At 36.7% G+C, this 17,698-nt stretch overlaps 2 protein-coding genes across 2 annotated transcripts in view; one reads left to right on the top strand and one right to left on the bottom strand.

Annotated features, from left to right (window-relative positions):
* Window positions 1-17,698, top strand: part of LOC140164939 (dynein axonemal heavy chain 3-like) — a 99,557-nt gene that overhangs the window by 28,612 nt on the left and 53,247 nt on the right. Inside the window, 12 exon segments of the mRNA XM_072188337.1 lie at window positions 428-607; window positions 3,002-3,058; window positions 3,060-3,139; window positions 3,521-3,722; window positions 4,995-5,201; window positions 5,785-5,899; window positions 7,396-7,594; window positions 8,050-8,158; window positions 8,943-9,233; window positions 10,378-10,671; window positions 11,084-11,236; window positions 12,001-12,223. Coding sequence (XP_072044438.1) covers window positions 428-607; window positions 3,002-3,058; window positions 3,060-3,139; window positions 3,521-3,722; window positions 4,995-5,201; window positions 5,785-5,899; window positions 7,396-7,594; window positions 8,050-8,158; window positions 8,943-9,233; window positions 10,378-10,671; window positions 11,084-11,236; window positions 12,001-12,223 — 2,110 coding nt within the window.
* The window catches only part of LOC140164937 (L-serine dehydratase/L-threonine deaminase-like), a 117,895-nt gene continuing 105,877 nt past the window's right edge, over window positions 5,681-17,698 (bottom strand). The window contains exon 9 of the transcript XR_011860608.1: window positions 5,681-5,693. The gene's annotated coding sequence lies outside the window, so the exon portion shown is untranslated. The remainder of the gene's footprint in view (window positions 5,694-17,698) is intronic.

The raw sequence follows: 17,698 nt of genomic DNA, 5'->3' as shown, positions 1-17,698 counted from the left end.
TTCCTCTTAGACCAGGTCTAACTTTAGACCCAGTCTAATTCTTTTGTGCATACGGACCTAAAGGTCTAGCATACTTTGTTCTAAAGTTATGAAGTTTTTTGATGTCTATTTTCTTATGTATTTCGTTGTTTTTTACTCCATATTTTTACCTTTATCTCAGTTTTAAAATTACCGCCTTTGGCCCCCGTGGACCAGATCTAGTGGAAATTTATTAATGAACTTTGTGCTGTACATGTTGTTAGCTCTGACTTTACAACATCACGGAAGTACGCGCTCGTCAAATGTTTACAGCAAAATATTATAGCTTCAATTTTACACTCATGATCTGTATAGGCATTCACTACAAAGTATCACTGACACGGTATAGTTCTAGAATAATAATATAATTGTAGTTCAAATCTATTTCTTTCTTTCTTTGTCTCATTAGGAATGGGAAGAAAAGTTAGTGACAATGCAAGATATCCTTGATGAGTGGTTGAAATGTCAGGCCACCTGGCTGTATCTGGAACCAATCTTCAGCTCAGAAGATATCATGGCACAAATGCCTGAAGAAGGCAGGAAGTTTGGTATCGTGGACAGCTACTGGAGGGACATTATGACTGAATCGGTGAGTATGGTGTTGTTTGAAAAACCTCAGGGAATTAGAGTGTCTATGAGGGCAATTATCTTTGTCATATTGTCATACATGTGTCTTGCATACAACCATTCAGCTATAAAATGAGTTCATATTCCATGCTTTGAAAAGAATTCTACCTTCTCCGTAAACTAGGTAATCGTTTGAAACAGTCCACATCATGATACAATCTTGGTGAAGTGGAAATATTAATCATCAAATTTTGAAAACTTGTCACAGAAAAATCAGGAATTTTGTTTTGTGAAATGACGGGAACCTTGATTAGATAAAACTTACAGTGGTGTTCCTGGGCAATTTGAGCACTAGTCAATCAATCGGGTAACCAAATGAGGTTGCCAGCCTGACAGGTACTGTATCTGTCATATTGAGAAAGCTAGGTTATTGTCAGCCATTTGCAAGTTTTCCATTTTACTAGCTGTACAACCAAGTTACCAGCCATTTAGCTGGAGTTTTAAATAATGAAGTACGTTTTGACATCTGTGATAATATGATTGCATTATAAACTGCAGAAAAACTTGTTGAAATTGTTTAAAAACCCATATTCTTATCCGAATCAAATACCTGTCCCAAACATTACCCCTTCCTTAAAATTCCAGTGTGAAATGTATTTGGAGTTGAGTTATGCTGTGATTTTTGAAGCATGGATAAACCTTACTGACATTATGTATCATTTTTATTCCACTCTGTATGGTGATATCAGGATGATGTAGTATGTATATTGCTAATTATTAAATGTTTCTCATATAGCTATATATTATACTGTACATTTACATTCACATAGCAAGAACCAAGATAATTTCCGATGTATCCTTGGTGTAAAATTTTCATGAGTTAGACTAGTCTATAGACTCCATTGAGGAATTAAACAGCTTACAAAATAAAGCTGTATAATCCTTCAATAGAAGATTTCTGTGTTAGGCTAATTCTGTGGCATTTTACACAAAAGTAACCCCTAATTCCTTGTGCAAACCAATGTTCATAATACATGTATATCCAATCAATTTGTTTTCACCATTTAAAACTTCTTTTCAATCCACTTCTTAAGTTATATTTATGCTTGTCCATGTAGGTTTGAGTTGCTCGTAACTTTCAAAAAATGAGTTTATTATTTTAATTTTTTCTATGATTGAGTATATATTCTCATTTTGTTAGTTAATCAACTTGTTCTATGTCTTGGTATTATCAGTACTAGTATAGTTGAAAAGCTTTGATAAATGTGATAAAAAAAATTGCAAAGCTGTTCACATTCTTTTTTGTAACCTTAAGTTTGGTAGTGACAGAGGTGCATGTTTTGGCGCATAGATTTAATCCCACATAGCGTATACACCTATGCCTGAAGTTTGTTCGGTTAATTTAAGGCGGAAAAAAGACTCATAGCACCGTGTATAATTGATATAGAATGGTATGTACATGGTTGGGCTCAATGCTTACGCTAGTTATGCATTGCATAATGCGTGACCGGTGGACGCTTATGTGAAGTTACGCGAGTGTAAGTTGGGACTTTATTGACTAGCGCAGTAACAAAAGCCAGATAATTTCCGCCTAATAAAAGCTGAACAAACTTTACAAGGCATCAAGGGCAAAAAAAAAAGGATTGATGACACTACTAAACTGAGGTGAACTAAAGAGTAAGTTACATTGCAAAATGGTTCACATTTTATAGGATTCATTGTGCATCCACTTAGTTTGTCAAATTCTAATCTTTCTCAGAGGGTGTATGAAATTCAAATGGAGCTGCCCTAATGTGTTCATTCCATTTGAAATTCATACCCCCATGTGGAAGATATTTCTATAGTCATCCACAAGGGTAGTGGGGATTTTTTGAATGGAATAGTCCATTTTAGGCCGGACTTGAATATATCCACTGCTCAGTTCCAGAAGTGAGTAGCTGCCATGTAGCTGCCATATGTGTACATCCATATCAAAACGATGCACTTGTCGGCTGCTACATGTGTCTCATTTCACATAATAGCTAGGAACAAATACCAGACTCATCTCAAGTGGAGGTCATTTCCAATCATCCCCAAGTCACATGGTTAAGGAGTGTTCTCTGTATTCCTAAACCATGTGACTTGGGATGATTTGAAGTGGCCTCCACTTGGGATGAGTCTGGTATTTGTTCCTGGCTATTTTGTGAAATGAGACACATGTAGCAGCTGACAAGTGCATCATTTTGATATGGATACACACATATGTAGATGAGTACTATACTGTGTGTAAATTGCCAAATGTTCACAGGGCAGCTATTGCTCTTACCCAGTTCTGGCATATTGTAATGTGTATTATATTATTGCGAAAGAAATTTCAAGTACCAAGATTTGTTTTGGTCTTTGATAACTTTGTTTTTCTTTACTTTTTATCATACAGATCAAAGATACCCAGGCTTTGTCTTGCACAGGACAACCCAACATGCTGGGTAGACTCAAGAGAATCTAACGAGTTACTTGAAGACATTCAGAAAGGTCTCAATGAGTACTTGGAGAAGAAGAGACTCTACTTCCCAAGGTAAGGTATTAGACTGGACATGTCAACCCAATTGGTTCAGGGTTCAGAGAAAAACAATTATCACCGATCACTGTGTCGGCTGAACATTGTTCAGGAAGGCACTAACCAGTTGTTACTCTGTGTATAACCTACTCATTTTGAAACACTGAGATATGTGTACAGGTATGCTATCTGTACACAGGACTAACTTTGCAACATTCCATCCGAAGCAAGCACAGAGTACTCTTATGGTTCATTTAACTATATTTCAAATACACCATGGCTGCAATGATAACTTTAAGTTGATTCTCCTGTGTTCAAAGCATGTGAATCATTTCCAAACCTGTGAACAATATGAATTAAGACATTTAAAAACAAGTTATTTTATTATTTTCCTAACAGATTCTTTTTCCTTTCCAACGATGAGTTGCTGGAGATCCTGTCAGAGACCAAAGATCCAACGAGAGTACAGCCTCATCTGAAGAAATGTTTTGAAGGCATTGCCAAGTTGGAATTCAGTGATCAGCAAGAAATCCTGGGCATGATAAGTGCTGAGAATGAGACTGTACCATTCACCACAAAGATCTTCCCTGCTAAGGCTAAGGTATTTGTTTGTCCAGCTATGGATTTGATCACATTATTTAGATGGTGATTTTTGAGTTTACAGAAAATTTTGGTTAAAATATAAAGTTCGGAGTATTTCATTGGAAGAATTGTGTGATTGACACTCTAAATTATTATTTCATTATGTGTGTAATAAAGTAACTTCACTTATTTTGACTGAGTTGGGGGGGGCATTCAGCATTAGATTGTAAAATCTTTGCAAGCTTTAAGACATAGGTTATTTGTTGCCTAAGTTGAGACTGCCATTCATCACCAAGATCTTCCCTGCAAGGGTTAGGTATTTGTTGGTTCCATGTCAAATACGCTTGGATGATCATGCAAATTACACAAAGCAAACTATATGCGGGCCTTTATAGAAAGGGAAACAACATAAAACAAATGTAATGTCCAGACGACGGTGGACTACATTATTCACTGTGGCAACAGCCAATATCGTAAACAAAACAGACAATATGACGGCAACACTGCCTGGACATTGCCATTGGACGCCCCGTGCCGAGTTGTGTTTTTAGCTCTATTGGCCCCGTTACAGAAAAAAAATGCACAAAATATATTTCTCAGTGAATGTATAAATTTTCACATAAAAATAAATATTTTTGGATTCAAAATGAATGTGAAGAATAAAAAATTACAGCCGGGAGTGAGCGGGACTCGATTTCGGAACCCTGTGCACCGCAGGCGACAACCTCTACCATTACACCACGCTAACCGTGATACACAATGGGGGAAATTTTAGGTATATATCATAAACATACCGTGCGTTATTCATACAAAACATTCAAAAAACAGTACTTACAATGAGGTTCACTGGCGAACCTCAACGGATTTAGACTGATAACATACGTACAGTTTTGGAATAATTTGAGACATTTTTGTTTTTACGTGTATAACCAATGACGACGTCAAAATTCAGCCAATCTTGGCCGGCCCCCCCTGGTAATGTCAGTCTACCAACAGCATTACACCGCTGAAGATGAAGAAATATTCGGTTCAAAAAGTGAGTGTTGTTGACCAGTTTTAAAATATACCTTTGAAATGTAGGGAAGATTTACCAAAGTTACAAAAAAGCAGTATCACTGAGGTCATGATATTGATGATGTGCTAATGCAGGGAAAATTTATATAGCAACTTTATTACAGCGAAATAGACGGAATATTTTATGTAATGTGATGTAGTATCCAGCAATCAAATTACAATAATATTTTGTGTGCGTTATATAACAGCTGATACTCATTGTGTCTAATCTTTTTAGGGTATGGTTGAGAAATGGCTACTCCAAGTGGAAGAAGTTATGATCAGTAGTGTGCGCAACGTCATCAAGGAAGGAGTAGCATGCTACCCGACTACACCTCGTAATAAATGGGTACTGGACTGGGCTGGACAAGCTGTACTCTGTGTTACCTCTATCTTCTGGACTACTGAGGTTGCTAAAGCTATCAGAGAACCTGGTGGGCTCAAGGTAAGTAATTGATTGATTCATTCATTTGTTCATCTAGAGTAGGCTTTAATAATGTTGCTCACACTGTACCATAATTTGCCAGCGAAGTGGTTACATAACTACTTGGTCGATTGAGTGATGTGTATCATTGAATCAGTGACGTATAAACTGTGTGCATATCGCTATTTGTTTTTAGTTATATGTCTTATTCATATGTCCCAGCTGCATGAAGCTCCCCTCAATAACGATCGACAAATTAATACACGCATGGACAATAATTATACGTGCTGGAATGAAATGGCAATTTTCTTTGTTCGGCTCAAAATTAAAATTGTACAAGGTGATTAGTGAAAAGTAACATTTTGTGTAAAACAAATGAAATCTATTCTTTATGCAAATTGCTGTAAAATTCATCAATTACTTGTTTACTCCTTTCTTGCAAATCCAAATGTAATTTTCAGGGTTTTTTATTATTATGTTGTGTGTATCTTTCCTGGAGTCCAAATTTATATACTGCAACTGTAAATGAATCATGAATATTACAACTCACACGAAGATACAAAATAATTTTATAACACATATTTTTGTTTGCTTATTTCTGTAGAAATACCTGGAACAGAGTAATAAGCAGCTTTCTGATATCGTAGACCTTGTGAGAGGGAAGTTAGAGAAAGGAGCACGTATCACACTGGGTGCTCTGACTGTCATAGATGTACATGGTAAGAAATTGACTGGTACCGTTCATTTCACAGCTCAATATAAGGCAAAAAAGGGTTGTCTCACAAACCCACATGTGTAAGTATTTATAAAGCCATACTAGCATGTAGCCTTAAACACTGGGCAGGGTTAATATTAGCTACGCCAGTCGGCACTAAAATGCACAAATGATTTTTTCATCATGAAAAGAATAAAATACCAAAAAAATATTTGGGGTGATGCACCCTAGCCTATTCCCTGATCCCTTATGTTCGCTAAAAAGATTTGCCCCAAGCCAGTGCTCTAATTGGATAGCAAAAATATCAGGCACTCAACTTGGGCTAGCTATAAACCTGGCACTGGGTTTTTACTAGACTGGCCCCCAGTCTCGGTTCGGTTCCATCTCTGGATAATGTAACAATAAATAATTACGTAATGCCCTATGAAAAAAAAAGCCAACTCCCCCCCCCCCCTTATTTTCTTCAATGCCAAAACCCATTCCTCTTCATCCACAAATCGACGCCACTAATTACACCCACCACAGTCAACCATGCAGCAATATAGAAATATACTCGGATTATAAGTGAACGCGAAAGTCCATTGAGCGCTGATTCCGAGACTGGTCCAATCTGTTAGAGATCTCACTTCCAAATATTCGTTCAACGAAGCACGGTGATTCCGATGTCAATTCGAAAGCCCCGCCCCAGTTTCAATTCAAATATGGTAGCACAAAGCTATGCCGCGGGATGTGACGAAGATCGGATGGGACACTTGTCAACAACTGAGAGGTATTGAGCTCAAGTGGCACGCGTCTGATAGACCCATGGTACAGCGCAATAATAAAAAAGGCAACCACTGACTCGGACTTAGGCCTATTGTCCATATTATGAGTTATCGCGTGCGGTTTGCAAATGTTTGCACATTATTTAGCTAGGAAGCCTTTTCAAATATCCCAGCGCTGCCAAGCTGCGTTGATTGGTCGGATACAATATCGTTGTTTAGTCGCTTACACAAACGTTAATGTAGTGAAAACATGGACGTGGTATATAGAAAGATTGCGTGACTCCAAATCCGTAAAAGTGAACTTCCAGCAGTTTGTGGGAGCTGGAAGTCAAATTGCCTACAGACTGGGAGGGTCCGTGTATTGGGTTGATTTTTAATGCTATGTAATCTACATTACCAGTCGTTCTCCACGGACCCGAGGGAGGGTCTAGGTTTTTACAGGATTTTCCTTTCTTTTTTAGTTGTCAAAAAAAAAAAAAAAGTGAGAAAGAAAATGACTGGCTGCAGAGTGGCAAAAAACAAGAAAAAAGTGGGGTAAAACACAATTCAAAACAATTCCTACAAAAAACATAGCACATAGCTATTTTGCAAAATATTTGAGAGACAAACCTTTTTTTTTTTAATGAAATAATTTCTTTCCATTTTTTAGAATTAAACCTGACTGTAATTCTTTTAAGACTTTATCAATACTACACGATAAGAATAACTTTATTTCTTCCCCCCTCCCTCCTCACAGCTCGTGACGTAGTAGCTCAACTCGGTGACATGGGTGTCGAGAGCACAAATGATTTCAACTGGATCAGTCAGCTGAGGTACTACTGGACTGGGAAGGATGTCAATGTGAACATGATCACCACAGAGATTGCCTATGGTTATGAGTATCTAGGCAACAGTGGACGTCTTGTCATCACTCCTCTTACTGACAGATGCTATAGGTAAGTCGAGTGTGTTTGTTGTTGCAATGGGCTGTTCCATTTAAAATCCACACTACCCTTGTGAAAGATTTAGGAAATACCTTGCACAAAGGGAGTATGAGTTTCAAATAGAATAGGCAGTTGAGTAACTTCCATTTGAAATACTCACTCCAATTGTGGAAGATATAGGTAAAGTCATAATACAGAGGGAGTATGGGTTTCAAAATAATTAACCCTAGCCAATTACATCTTAAAAACATACTCCCCCTGTGGAAGATATTTCCAAAATCTTCCACAGGGGTAGTGTGGATTTTAAATGGAATAGCCCAATGTTTCAGTGACGTAGTGCTGGGATTACCTTTGTTTTGGTTTTTTTTCTGTGCATTGTGCTGTAAATTATGGAGTTCTGTGACATTTTCTTGTGTGTGCTGAATCCACATATATATTAATCTGAATTTTTTGTTTCTTTGTTTCAGAACATTGATGGGTGCACTGAAACTGAACTTAGGTGGTGCCCCTGAGGGGCCTGCAGGCACTGGCAAGACAGAAACTAGCAAAGATTTGGCCAAAGCAGTGGCTAAACAGGTGAGCTGTTTTAAGAATATTATTAGGGATGGCTTCAAAATCTAACCACTGGATCCCTGACAGAACCGGCAATCGGACCTGGTTTCTTTTGTTTGAAAGCAGTTACTACCAGCGTACTGGTGGGTTTTTCCACAACTAGGTTGCAAATTTAGTACAGTAGAGTGAATATTGTGCTCAAAGTCATAATAAAGAACGGGAATTCATAACAATTAGTATACAAGGGGTGGTCTACATGTCTCATTTTTAGGTACTTTGTCCTGAAGAAGTCAGAGCTACTCCTGACAAAAGCTTGACAGTTATAAACTTGTCCGACGGCGAACCCGCTAAAAACCCACTAATTATTCATGATATGTTTAGAGTGAAACTATGAAAAATTATTTTCCTATTCAAGATGGATTATGATTAAAATTTGACATTTGATAATGACTTACAAACATAATATAAGAAGAATTAGGCCAACGTGTATGTAAGTATTTCTATAAAAAGGAAATCCTTCTAAAGGCTCCTCTCCCCAAAACCATATTTAATATTAGTATTACATTTTTCAAAGTCTTAATGCAGATCTGGCTTACCAACCAATTGTAGTTGGCCCTTGAACAGCTCTGAAGTGTACTGTAAACATAATAAACAAGCATATTTAGCCCTCAAACACAGATCTTTGAAATGATTTTGTCCCTCTGTGGTCCACAAGCTAATAAAAATAAGAACCACTGGGGTGTCACAACTTTTATGGTCATGGTAAAACTCAATTTTAATTTTCATACATATATCATTTCTTCTCCAGTGTGTGGTATTCAACTGCTCGGATGGTCTTGACTTCAAAGCCATGGGTAAATTCTTCAAAGGTCTAGCACAAGCCGGTGCCTGGGCTTGTTTCGACGAGTTCAACCGTATCGAATTAGAGGTGTTGTCCGTGGTAGCACAGCAGATCCAAAGCATCCAGAGAGCTATACAGATGCATTTGAAGAAGTTTATGTTTGAAGGCACAGAGCTGTCTCTTAACCCAACGTGTACCATGTTTATCACCATGAATCCTGGTTATGCTGGACGATCTGATCTACCTGACAATCTCAAGGTATGATAGTAAACAGTCTTAATGGGCTGTTCCAGTAGAAATGCATGTACCACTATATGGAATACATGACCTTAATCCTCTAAACAGGGAGTGCGAATTTCAAATGGGATTACCTAAATGGGTGGCTCCATTTAAAATCTACACCCCCTGTGTAGGATATTAAGGTCATGTCTTCCATAGGGGGTGTGTGGATTTCAACTGGAATACCGTAAACCTAATGGCGCACATGGGCTCCTTTGCATTGGAGTCAATTTCATGTACAAATAGAGAGCTCCCTCCTCTAAAAATCCCAACAAGAATTAAGGATATGTGCCCTTATTTGCTGGTGGGATTTTTATGGGAGGGCACTTTTAGTTTGTGTCTAAAATTCCAGTTGTGTCAAGGGAGCCCATAGCGCCATTAGGCGAACGTTTACGGTATCCCAATATGGTAAAGGGTGTATCTTTTGTTTACTTCTTTTTGCCATAGCTTTTTCAATGACCCCTGCATGGTGAAAGGATTTAACTGGTAAAGACAGAAAGAGGAAGATACTTTCTGACCAAAGTATGTACCATACAAATTGTAGCGGACAAAACTGACATTGCTTCAGCTGGGTTGTGATGTGTCATACAGTTAATTAACCTATGGCAAAAGACAAAACATAGATTTCTTTCAGAAATTTTCTCCAAATATAAAAAAATGCATTTGGAACCAAAGTATGCAAAGTATTAGTTACATTATTTCAAAAGTTCAAGGTTTTTAAACCCTGTGACATCTCTGAAAGCTTAGAATAAATTTGCAAGATAATATAATTTCAAATTTTGCTTCATATGAAAAAAGTACAGATGGACAACAGACTGCACATTTCCATATGTTAAATGTGGCAGTTACCGGTTATGAATGGAATTGATCGCGATCCAGAGTCGGAAATCATCTGACAATGAAGCTGATGGAAATTTCCGCACATTATTTTGTGAACAAGAATATCCTGTAAAAAGGTAAAAAGGGTCTAATCCCAATCCAAAGTCTTCACTGTTACATTCATTTTTAAGGATATAATCTGGTTAATTCCTCACATGTATATGAGCATAAAAAATGAAGAAAGATTTTTGGCTCAGGGTTTTCTATTTCATAACTAATTACAATGTTGTTTTTCGTTTACTAGGTGTTATTCCGTACAGTAGCCATGATGGTGCCAGACTACGGTCTCATTGGCGAGATCTCACTCTACTCCATGGGATTCGTGGATGCCCGTAGCCTTTCTGGCAAAATTGTGGCAACCTATCGTCTGTGCTCAGAGCTGCTGTCGTCTCAACACCATTACGATTATGGTATGAGAGCTGTCAAGTCTGTGCTGACTGCTGCAGGCAATTTAAAGCTGAAATATATGGAAGAAGAGGAGGGGATATTGGTGCTTAGAGCCATCAAAGATGTCAACTTGCCTAAATTCTTGGCTCAGGTAAGTGCTTTTGTTAATTTTGCTTGTCTTCAGAATTTTTTAATTGTTACACATTGGGTGAAACTGTTCTATTCTTCCTATTACCTATTTGGTGATTAAGCACATTTCCTTCTGTGTTTTCCCTTTTAGCTACATCTTACCTCACTCCAATATCTGAAGATCCATATGGGGTACAGTGACGTAATTTAGTAGGGGGTAGCAGGACAAAGGGTTCTCAGCCTGATTAGACTTGATAGAACATACTAATTAAGTAGTTGATTTGCATAATTTATGCATATGGACAGTTGTTCTTTCTTTCCAATGTCTGAATATCCATATCATGTTTTTTTTTCAATTTTGGAGCAAATATAAAAACCTGATGACTTTAAACAAGATTTTATTATTTTTGTTTGCAATTATTTCCCCCTGTTAGGATGTACCATTGTTTGAAGGTATTATCAATGACTTGTTTCCTGGAGTGGTGCTGCCGACGCCTGACTACGAGGTCTTCTTGGAGGCACTTAATGAAAACATCAAGAAACTTGGACTGCAACCGACACCATGGTTTATAGAGAAAATTATTCAGGTATGTTTCTGTGGATACAGCCATCTATGTTTAAAATACAGTTCGTAAAAGAATTAAGATACCAGTTATGTTCACCCCTGTATACCTAAACAAAGCCATGTCATAATATGAACCAACAGCCTAGCTGCATCTTTTATAATTAAAGACAGAGATAAAAAAGAATTTATCACGTCTGATGTCATCTGTCAATCAAACTCGAGCAGGGTTTGTTTACAAGTGTTGTGATGATGACTTGCTGAACGCGGCAGTATAACTGGGCGCCTTATTGTTAATTTTGAACCTTCAAACATGCAAACCATCTTAAAAGTTAGGTCTTTATAGTAGGAAACTTTCTTTAGCGAGGGCACCATGTCAACAATGCCTAGAAAAGCTGCTATTTGCCATGTAAAAGTACGTAATTTTTTGCCATTTGCTGCTATTCCTTTTCTCCGATCAGCACCAGATAGATCGGTCTTCCTTTTACGCGCTATTAATCTGTGTAAACCATTCAAGGATCGTAATTGACAGTGACATCAGACGCGATAAATTCTTTTTATCTCTGTCTTTAATTATAGCTCAGATTTAAGACCTCATTCATTGCAATCATCCGAATTCTAAAGTTCCAGTGTGTTTCATTGCATGCCCTATTGATTTGTACGCAAATGCATTTCAAATGCATGCATTCGCAGTGAAGTACAAATGAGCCTTTACTCACAATCAAATCTGTGCTTCACATTTATTTAGATCATAGAATGAGCAACATTGTTTTTACCAACTTCTTATAGATATATGAAATGATGTTGGTGCGTCACGGTTTCATGATAGTCGGTGAGCCCATGGGTGGTAAGACCTGCGCCTACAAAGTGTTATCAGGTGCCCTGGCTGACCTGCACGCAGCTAATCTGATGGAAGAATTCAAGGTGATCTATGAGATTCTCAACCCTAAGGCTATCACCATGGGGCAGTTGTATGGCTGCTTTGATCCTACGTCACATGAATGGACTGATGGTAAGTATGTTGTGGTTCATCAGGGATGCATTTCCAGAATGTATTTGTGTGTCAGTGTATGTTTGTAACCGCATTCAAACTGTGAATGTACGTATGTTTTGCCACATACCAACGGTGGAGCCTGCTCGCAACTGGTGATCAAGCTCCACAGTTGAAGATACTTTAAAAAATGGGGTCTTTGAGCCATAAAGGGGAGGTATACCACCTACCGTTTTCTGATTTGATGACCTCCACAGTATGGTGGTTGCTTTCAGATTTGTGTGAAAAAATCACCCCAGTTGGAATGTGGGTGTGTGAATCTCCCCAGTTGGAATACATACACACCTCCACACTTTGCAGCATTTACAATAGGGGGTGGGTGTGTATAATTATGTTCATGTATGTCAACAATATGTGAGACTTTTGATTAATATTTGGTCTTATATAAACAGTTCAGAATCCTAGATTGCAACCAAACTTAGGTCATAGCTACACTGTGAACCTTTAAGTATTGGTGGTGGTCAAGGTCATTTGAGGTCAACTTGTTAAAATAACATTTCTGTAACATTTATTGGCTTTACCAAGATTTTTTTCAATATTGAGTGTGACGCCCTATATTGAATCAAATCTTGACTCGACCAATAAATTTCTGTATTGGATTAAAAAGTAAGTATATCCTTTTGTTTTGGAAAATCTTTGCAATGCTGTTTACAATCCTATATAAAGAAACTGACAATTGAATATGTCTGACTTCAGACTGATTTTGCTTGATCACACCACATATTATTATATAGTCTGTTCGAAAAATGACTACAACAAATTGCTTAATTTGGTCATAAGTTCAGAAATAGATTTTTATTATTATGATGATGAAATACCAATTAATAATGTTTAATGTCATTATTGGTACACACAGTAGGACTGGTAACCCTTATACTATGAAGAGGGGTACCAACCCCTTCTTCATCTGGCATACTAAAATGCTTGTCTTTTCACCCAAATGACTGAAGCTTATCATAGATTCTTCCAATGTATGTTAACCCACCACCTTGAAAGTATTATCTTTCCCCCATTTCCCCCTTTTAACCAAAATTTGCAGCAATTTTGTGCAAAATTGGTTGATTTCCCCCCCCCCCCCATGCCCCCTGAAAAAGTTCCTGGTGCCTCCACTACACCTTACCCAAGGGTAAAGTTGACCATCAAAAACTAGTTCAGTTCAGTCCCTCCAAATGGAGAGTTTTATTATTTACAGTAATTATAAATTACCTACATACAATATTGATATACACAACAATAGAAAAAGTATGTTTTTTAAAGGATTAATATTATATCTCGGATTCATTGCATTGTGTAGAAATTGTGTTATTTGCACCAGGGTGTTTTTATTTTTTGATGTAATACATTTTATAAAACAGGAGGGCTCAGTTCATTTAAAAGATCACAAACAAAAAGAAAATGCAATTCATCTTCAACCTCATGACTGTCACAAAGCTCGCACACTCTCTCACAAGATGCAAGCCCTTCTCTCCTACCTGTTTCCAACCTTAAACAATGGCTGGAGCATTTGAACCGCGCTATTGCCCATATCCATTTGGGGTCATCTAAATTAGGCCAAAAAAGATAAGATGTTTGCTTGCCCTCAACCGACCGACCCTAATTTTGGAAATCAGAAAAAAAGGTGTTTTTTTCTATTTACTGTACAAAAGAATACCGACCCTATTTTTGGAAATTCCTGAAAGTTTTTTTCTTCTTTTCAAATTTTTGCATTCTGAAGATGTAAAAAATGTATTTTAGAGCTTGTGTTCAACATTTTAGTTGTTTTGTAATGTTAGCTGATTCATTTTGACACCATAATTGTCTGGTTTTTCATATTCTGGGCCTTAATTAATACAAACAGTAGAGTTTGCTAGTAATTTAACACAAAAGGAAAAAAAAAAAAAGAAATTCTGAACGACCGACCGACCCAATTATTAAAATTCATTTGAGGGCAAGCAAACAATTTTTTTTCCTTGGCCTAAGTAACATTCAGTAATACAAGATAATTTGACCTCCCTATAAATGATGAGCTTTGAATTAGATGTAATATCTGCTATCCAGTCCTGATGAGAAATGTCAGATACTCTTTCCTGGGCCAACCAAGCATAACCAAAAACCATGACCAAAGAGAAGATTTTTTACTGATGATACCCATGTTGTCTTTCCTTTCTCATCAAGTGTGAACAGCATTAATTTTTTGATAAACATATATTTTAGGGTACCTGTTGTCCGATAGTTTGATGAGTTTGAACCAAAATTTAATTAAACATATATAACACTTGATAGGAGAAAATCCTGGATCTAACACAATCTCCCAGCACTGCACTATTTTGTCACCTGTTATTAACAGCCAGAATGAATAGCATTTCATACTAAAATGTAACCATGTTCAATAACATCATAATGGCCAAAAGCACATAATTCAGATCCATAAAGTAAAATTGGTAAAACCGTAGCATCAAAAACTTGCCCATTTACATCCCTGATCACATGTTTGTGTGATTTTAACTGAAAATCAATGTTGCCTTTGTACACTACCAAAAATTTCCCATAGCTATACAATGGTACCAACTATTATAGCATCTGACATGACATTTGATATAGAATAGGGCCGGCGTCGGCACCTTTTTTTTATGTCGACATGTCAACATATTTCATTAACCTAAAAATATCTAGAAATACCAGTTCTAGAAAATGCAATTCATCTTCAACCTCATGACTGTCACAAAGCTCGCACACTCTCTCACAAGATGCAAGCCCTTCTCTCCTACCTGTTTCCAACCTTAAACAATGGCTGGAGCATTTGAACCGCGCTATTGCCCATATCCATTTGGGGTCATCTAAATTAGGCCAAAAAAGATAAGATGTTTGCTTGCCCTCAACCGACCGACCCTAATTTTGGAAATCAGAAAAAGGTTTTTTTTCTATTTACTGTACAAAAGAATACCAACCCTATTTTTGGAAATTCCTGAAAAAGGGTTTTTTTCTTTTCAAATTTTTTGCATTCTGAAGATGTAAAAAAATGTATTTTAGAGCTTGTGTTCAACATTTTAGTTGTTTTGTAATGTTAGCTGATTCATTTTGACACCATAATTGTCTGGTTTTTCATATTCTGGGCCTTAATTAATACAAACAGTAGAGTTTGCTAGTAATTTAACACAAAAGGAAAAAAAAAAAGAAATTCTGAACGACCGACCGACCCAATTATTAAAATTCATTTGAGGGCAAGCAAACAATTTTTTTTCCTTGGCCTAAGTAACATTCAGTAATACAAGATAATTTGACCTCCCTATAAATGATGAGCTTTGAATTAGATGTAATATCTGCTATCCAGTCCTGATGAGAAATGTCAGATACTCTTTCCTGGGCCAACCAAGCATAACCAAAAACCATGACCAAAGAGAAGATTTTTTACTGATGATACCCATGTTGTCTTTCCTTTCTCATCAAGTGTGAACAGCATTAATTTTTTGATAAACATATATTTTAGGGTACCTGTTGTCCGATAGTTTGATGAGTTTGAACCAAAATTTAATTAAACATATATAACACTTGATAGGAGAAAATCCTGGATCTAACACAATCTCCCAGCACTGCACTATTTTGTCACCTGTTATTAACAGCCAGAATGAATAGCATTTCATACTAAAATGTAACCATGTTCAATAACATCATAATGGCCAAAAGCACATAATTCAGATCCATAAAGTAAAATTGGTAAAACCGTAGCATCAAAAACTTGCCCATTTACATCCCTGATCACATGTTTGTGTGATTTTTAACTGAAAATCAATGTTGCCTTTGTACACTACCAAAAATTTCCCATAGCTATACAATGGTACCAACTATTATAGCATCTGACATGACATTTGATATAGAATAGGGCCGGCGTCGGCACCTTTTTTTATGTCGACATGTCAACATATTTCATTAACCTAAAAATATCTAGAAATACCATCAGCAATTTCAGCAAAATTCAAGATGGCCGTCTTCATAGCGAGCACATAGCGATAAAGTGTACAATTTACACCGGAAAACAAGGCAAAATACTGCCAAAAGTATGACCCCTGAAGGCAAATAACATGAAAAGTTGGCGAAATAGTAGGTAAAAGATAAGATTTGGCATTGCATTTTGTTGAAAATACATTGGAAATGGCCAATATTTTTGAGTGAATATGAGCTTCCCTGACGAGGTTTTACTGGGCCATTGCCTGAGCACTTTGTCGCCATGGACGAAGTTCTGTCGATATGTTGACATAATTCACTTTGTCGACAGGATTCCGACAGAGGAGCTGTCGACGCTGGCCTTAATATAGAAATATATAGGGGTTGCAATAGGACAATGGTTAACACTGCATCAATAAATATTGATGTCCCAGATTGAATTTAATAAAAAGAGGAATAAATAAATAGTACAATTAATTGATATATACAAAGTTACAAACAGTGAATATATTGGTAGAAGAAGAATCGTAATTGATACCATTATACTGATTTGTAACTCAAATTCTGAGTTCATTAGAGAATAAATTAATATCACAGCTAGTATTATGGTAGAATATTTACATGATAGAAATAACATCGAGTACAGAGTAATGATTAGTAGTGTGATCAGAATTCTGGAAATACAAGATTCTTTTCTAAGCAAAGATAACAGCGCCATCACTATAATTGGTATCAAAATGATCATGCTTATGTAATACCCTAATTTCCAGTATTTTTGTGCATAGTTTAATTTTTTCAGTTCAATCTCCAAAATATATTTGGTCAATTCCTTGAAAAACCAAAATTCTGTTGAATAGTAAGACATTTCATATGATGCTTTTATGCCAGACCTAAGCAGTTCTCCATACATATTTGTAGAGATATATGGATGCTTCTTAAGGCACATTTCTATTGTTTTGTAGCATGCTTCATAGTTCTCTGTCCATTTATATGCTCTAGCAAGGGCAAAATATGCGTGTAGCTGGAAAAGTTTATTATGTATTTGACTTGCTATACGTAAAGGTTCTATGCTCTCATTGTATCGGTGGAGAATTTGATAGGCAACCCCAAGATTATTTGCAATAGTTGCTGTTTTGTCATCATTTTTGAGCTGGGGGTGGTCTGATCGTAGTCGAATGGTCAGTGCCTTATTATAAACAAAAATAGCATCTGCATATTTCTGTAGTGCATATGACATTTGACCAATTTTTGTATATACATCAGCTATTATGTCTAGTTCATCATCTGTTTCAACAAATTTATCTGTAATCATTAGAAATAAATGGTAGTAGTTGATGCTCTGTGTTAAATTATTATTGTTTTGGTAATTTTGTGCAACTCTTAGTACAAGTGTTGCATATGCCTTATTAATTTCTTTTTGATGTGTCTCATCTCCTACAAAGTGTATATACAGATCCCTATGCTCTTGTAGTACTGAGGACACCAGAGGTAACATATAATTTGTCCACTTAACCT

This window comes from Amphiura filiformis, chromosome 11 (genome assembly GCF_039555335.1).
Source record: "Amphiura filiformis chromosome 11, Afil_fr2py, whole genome shotgun sequence".
Lineage (NCBI taxonomy): Eukaryota > Metazoa > Echinodermata > Ophiuroidea > Amphilepidida > Amphiuridae > Amphiura > Amphiura filiformis.
Note: the sequence above shows the minus strand (reverse complement) of the source record. Positions and strands in the feature narration are given on the sequence as shown.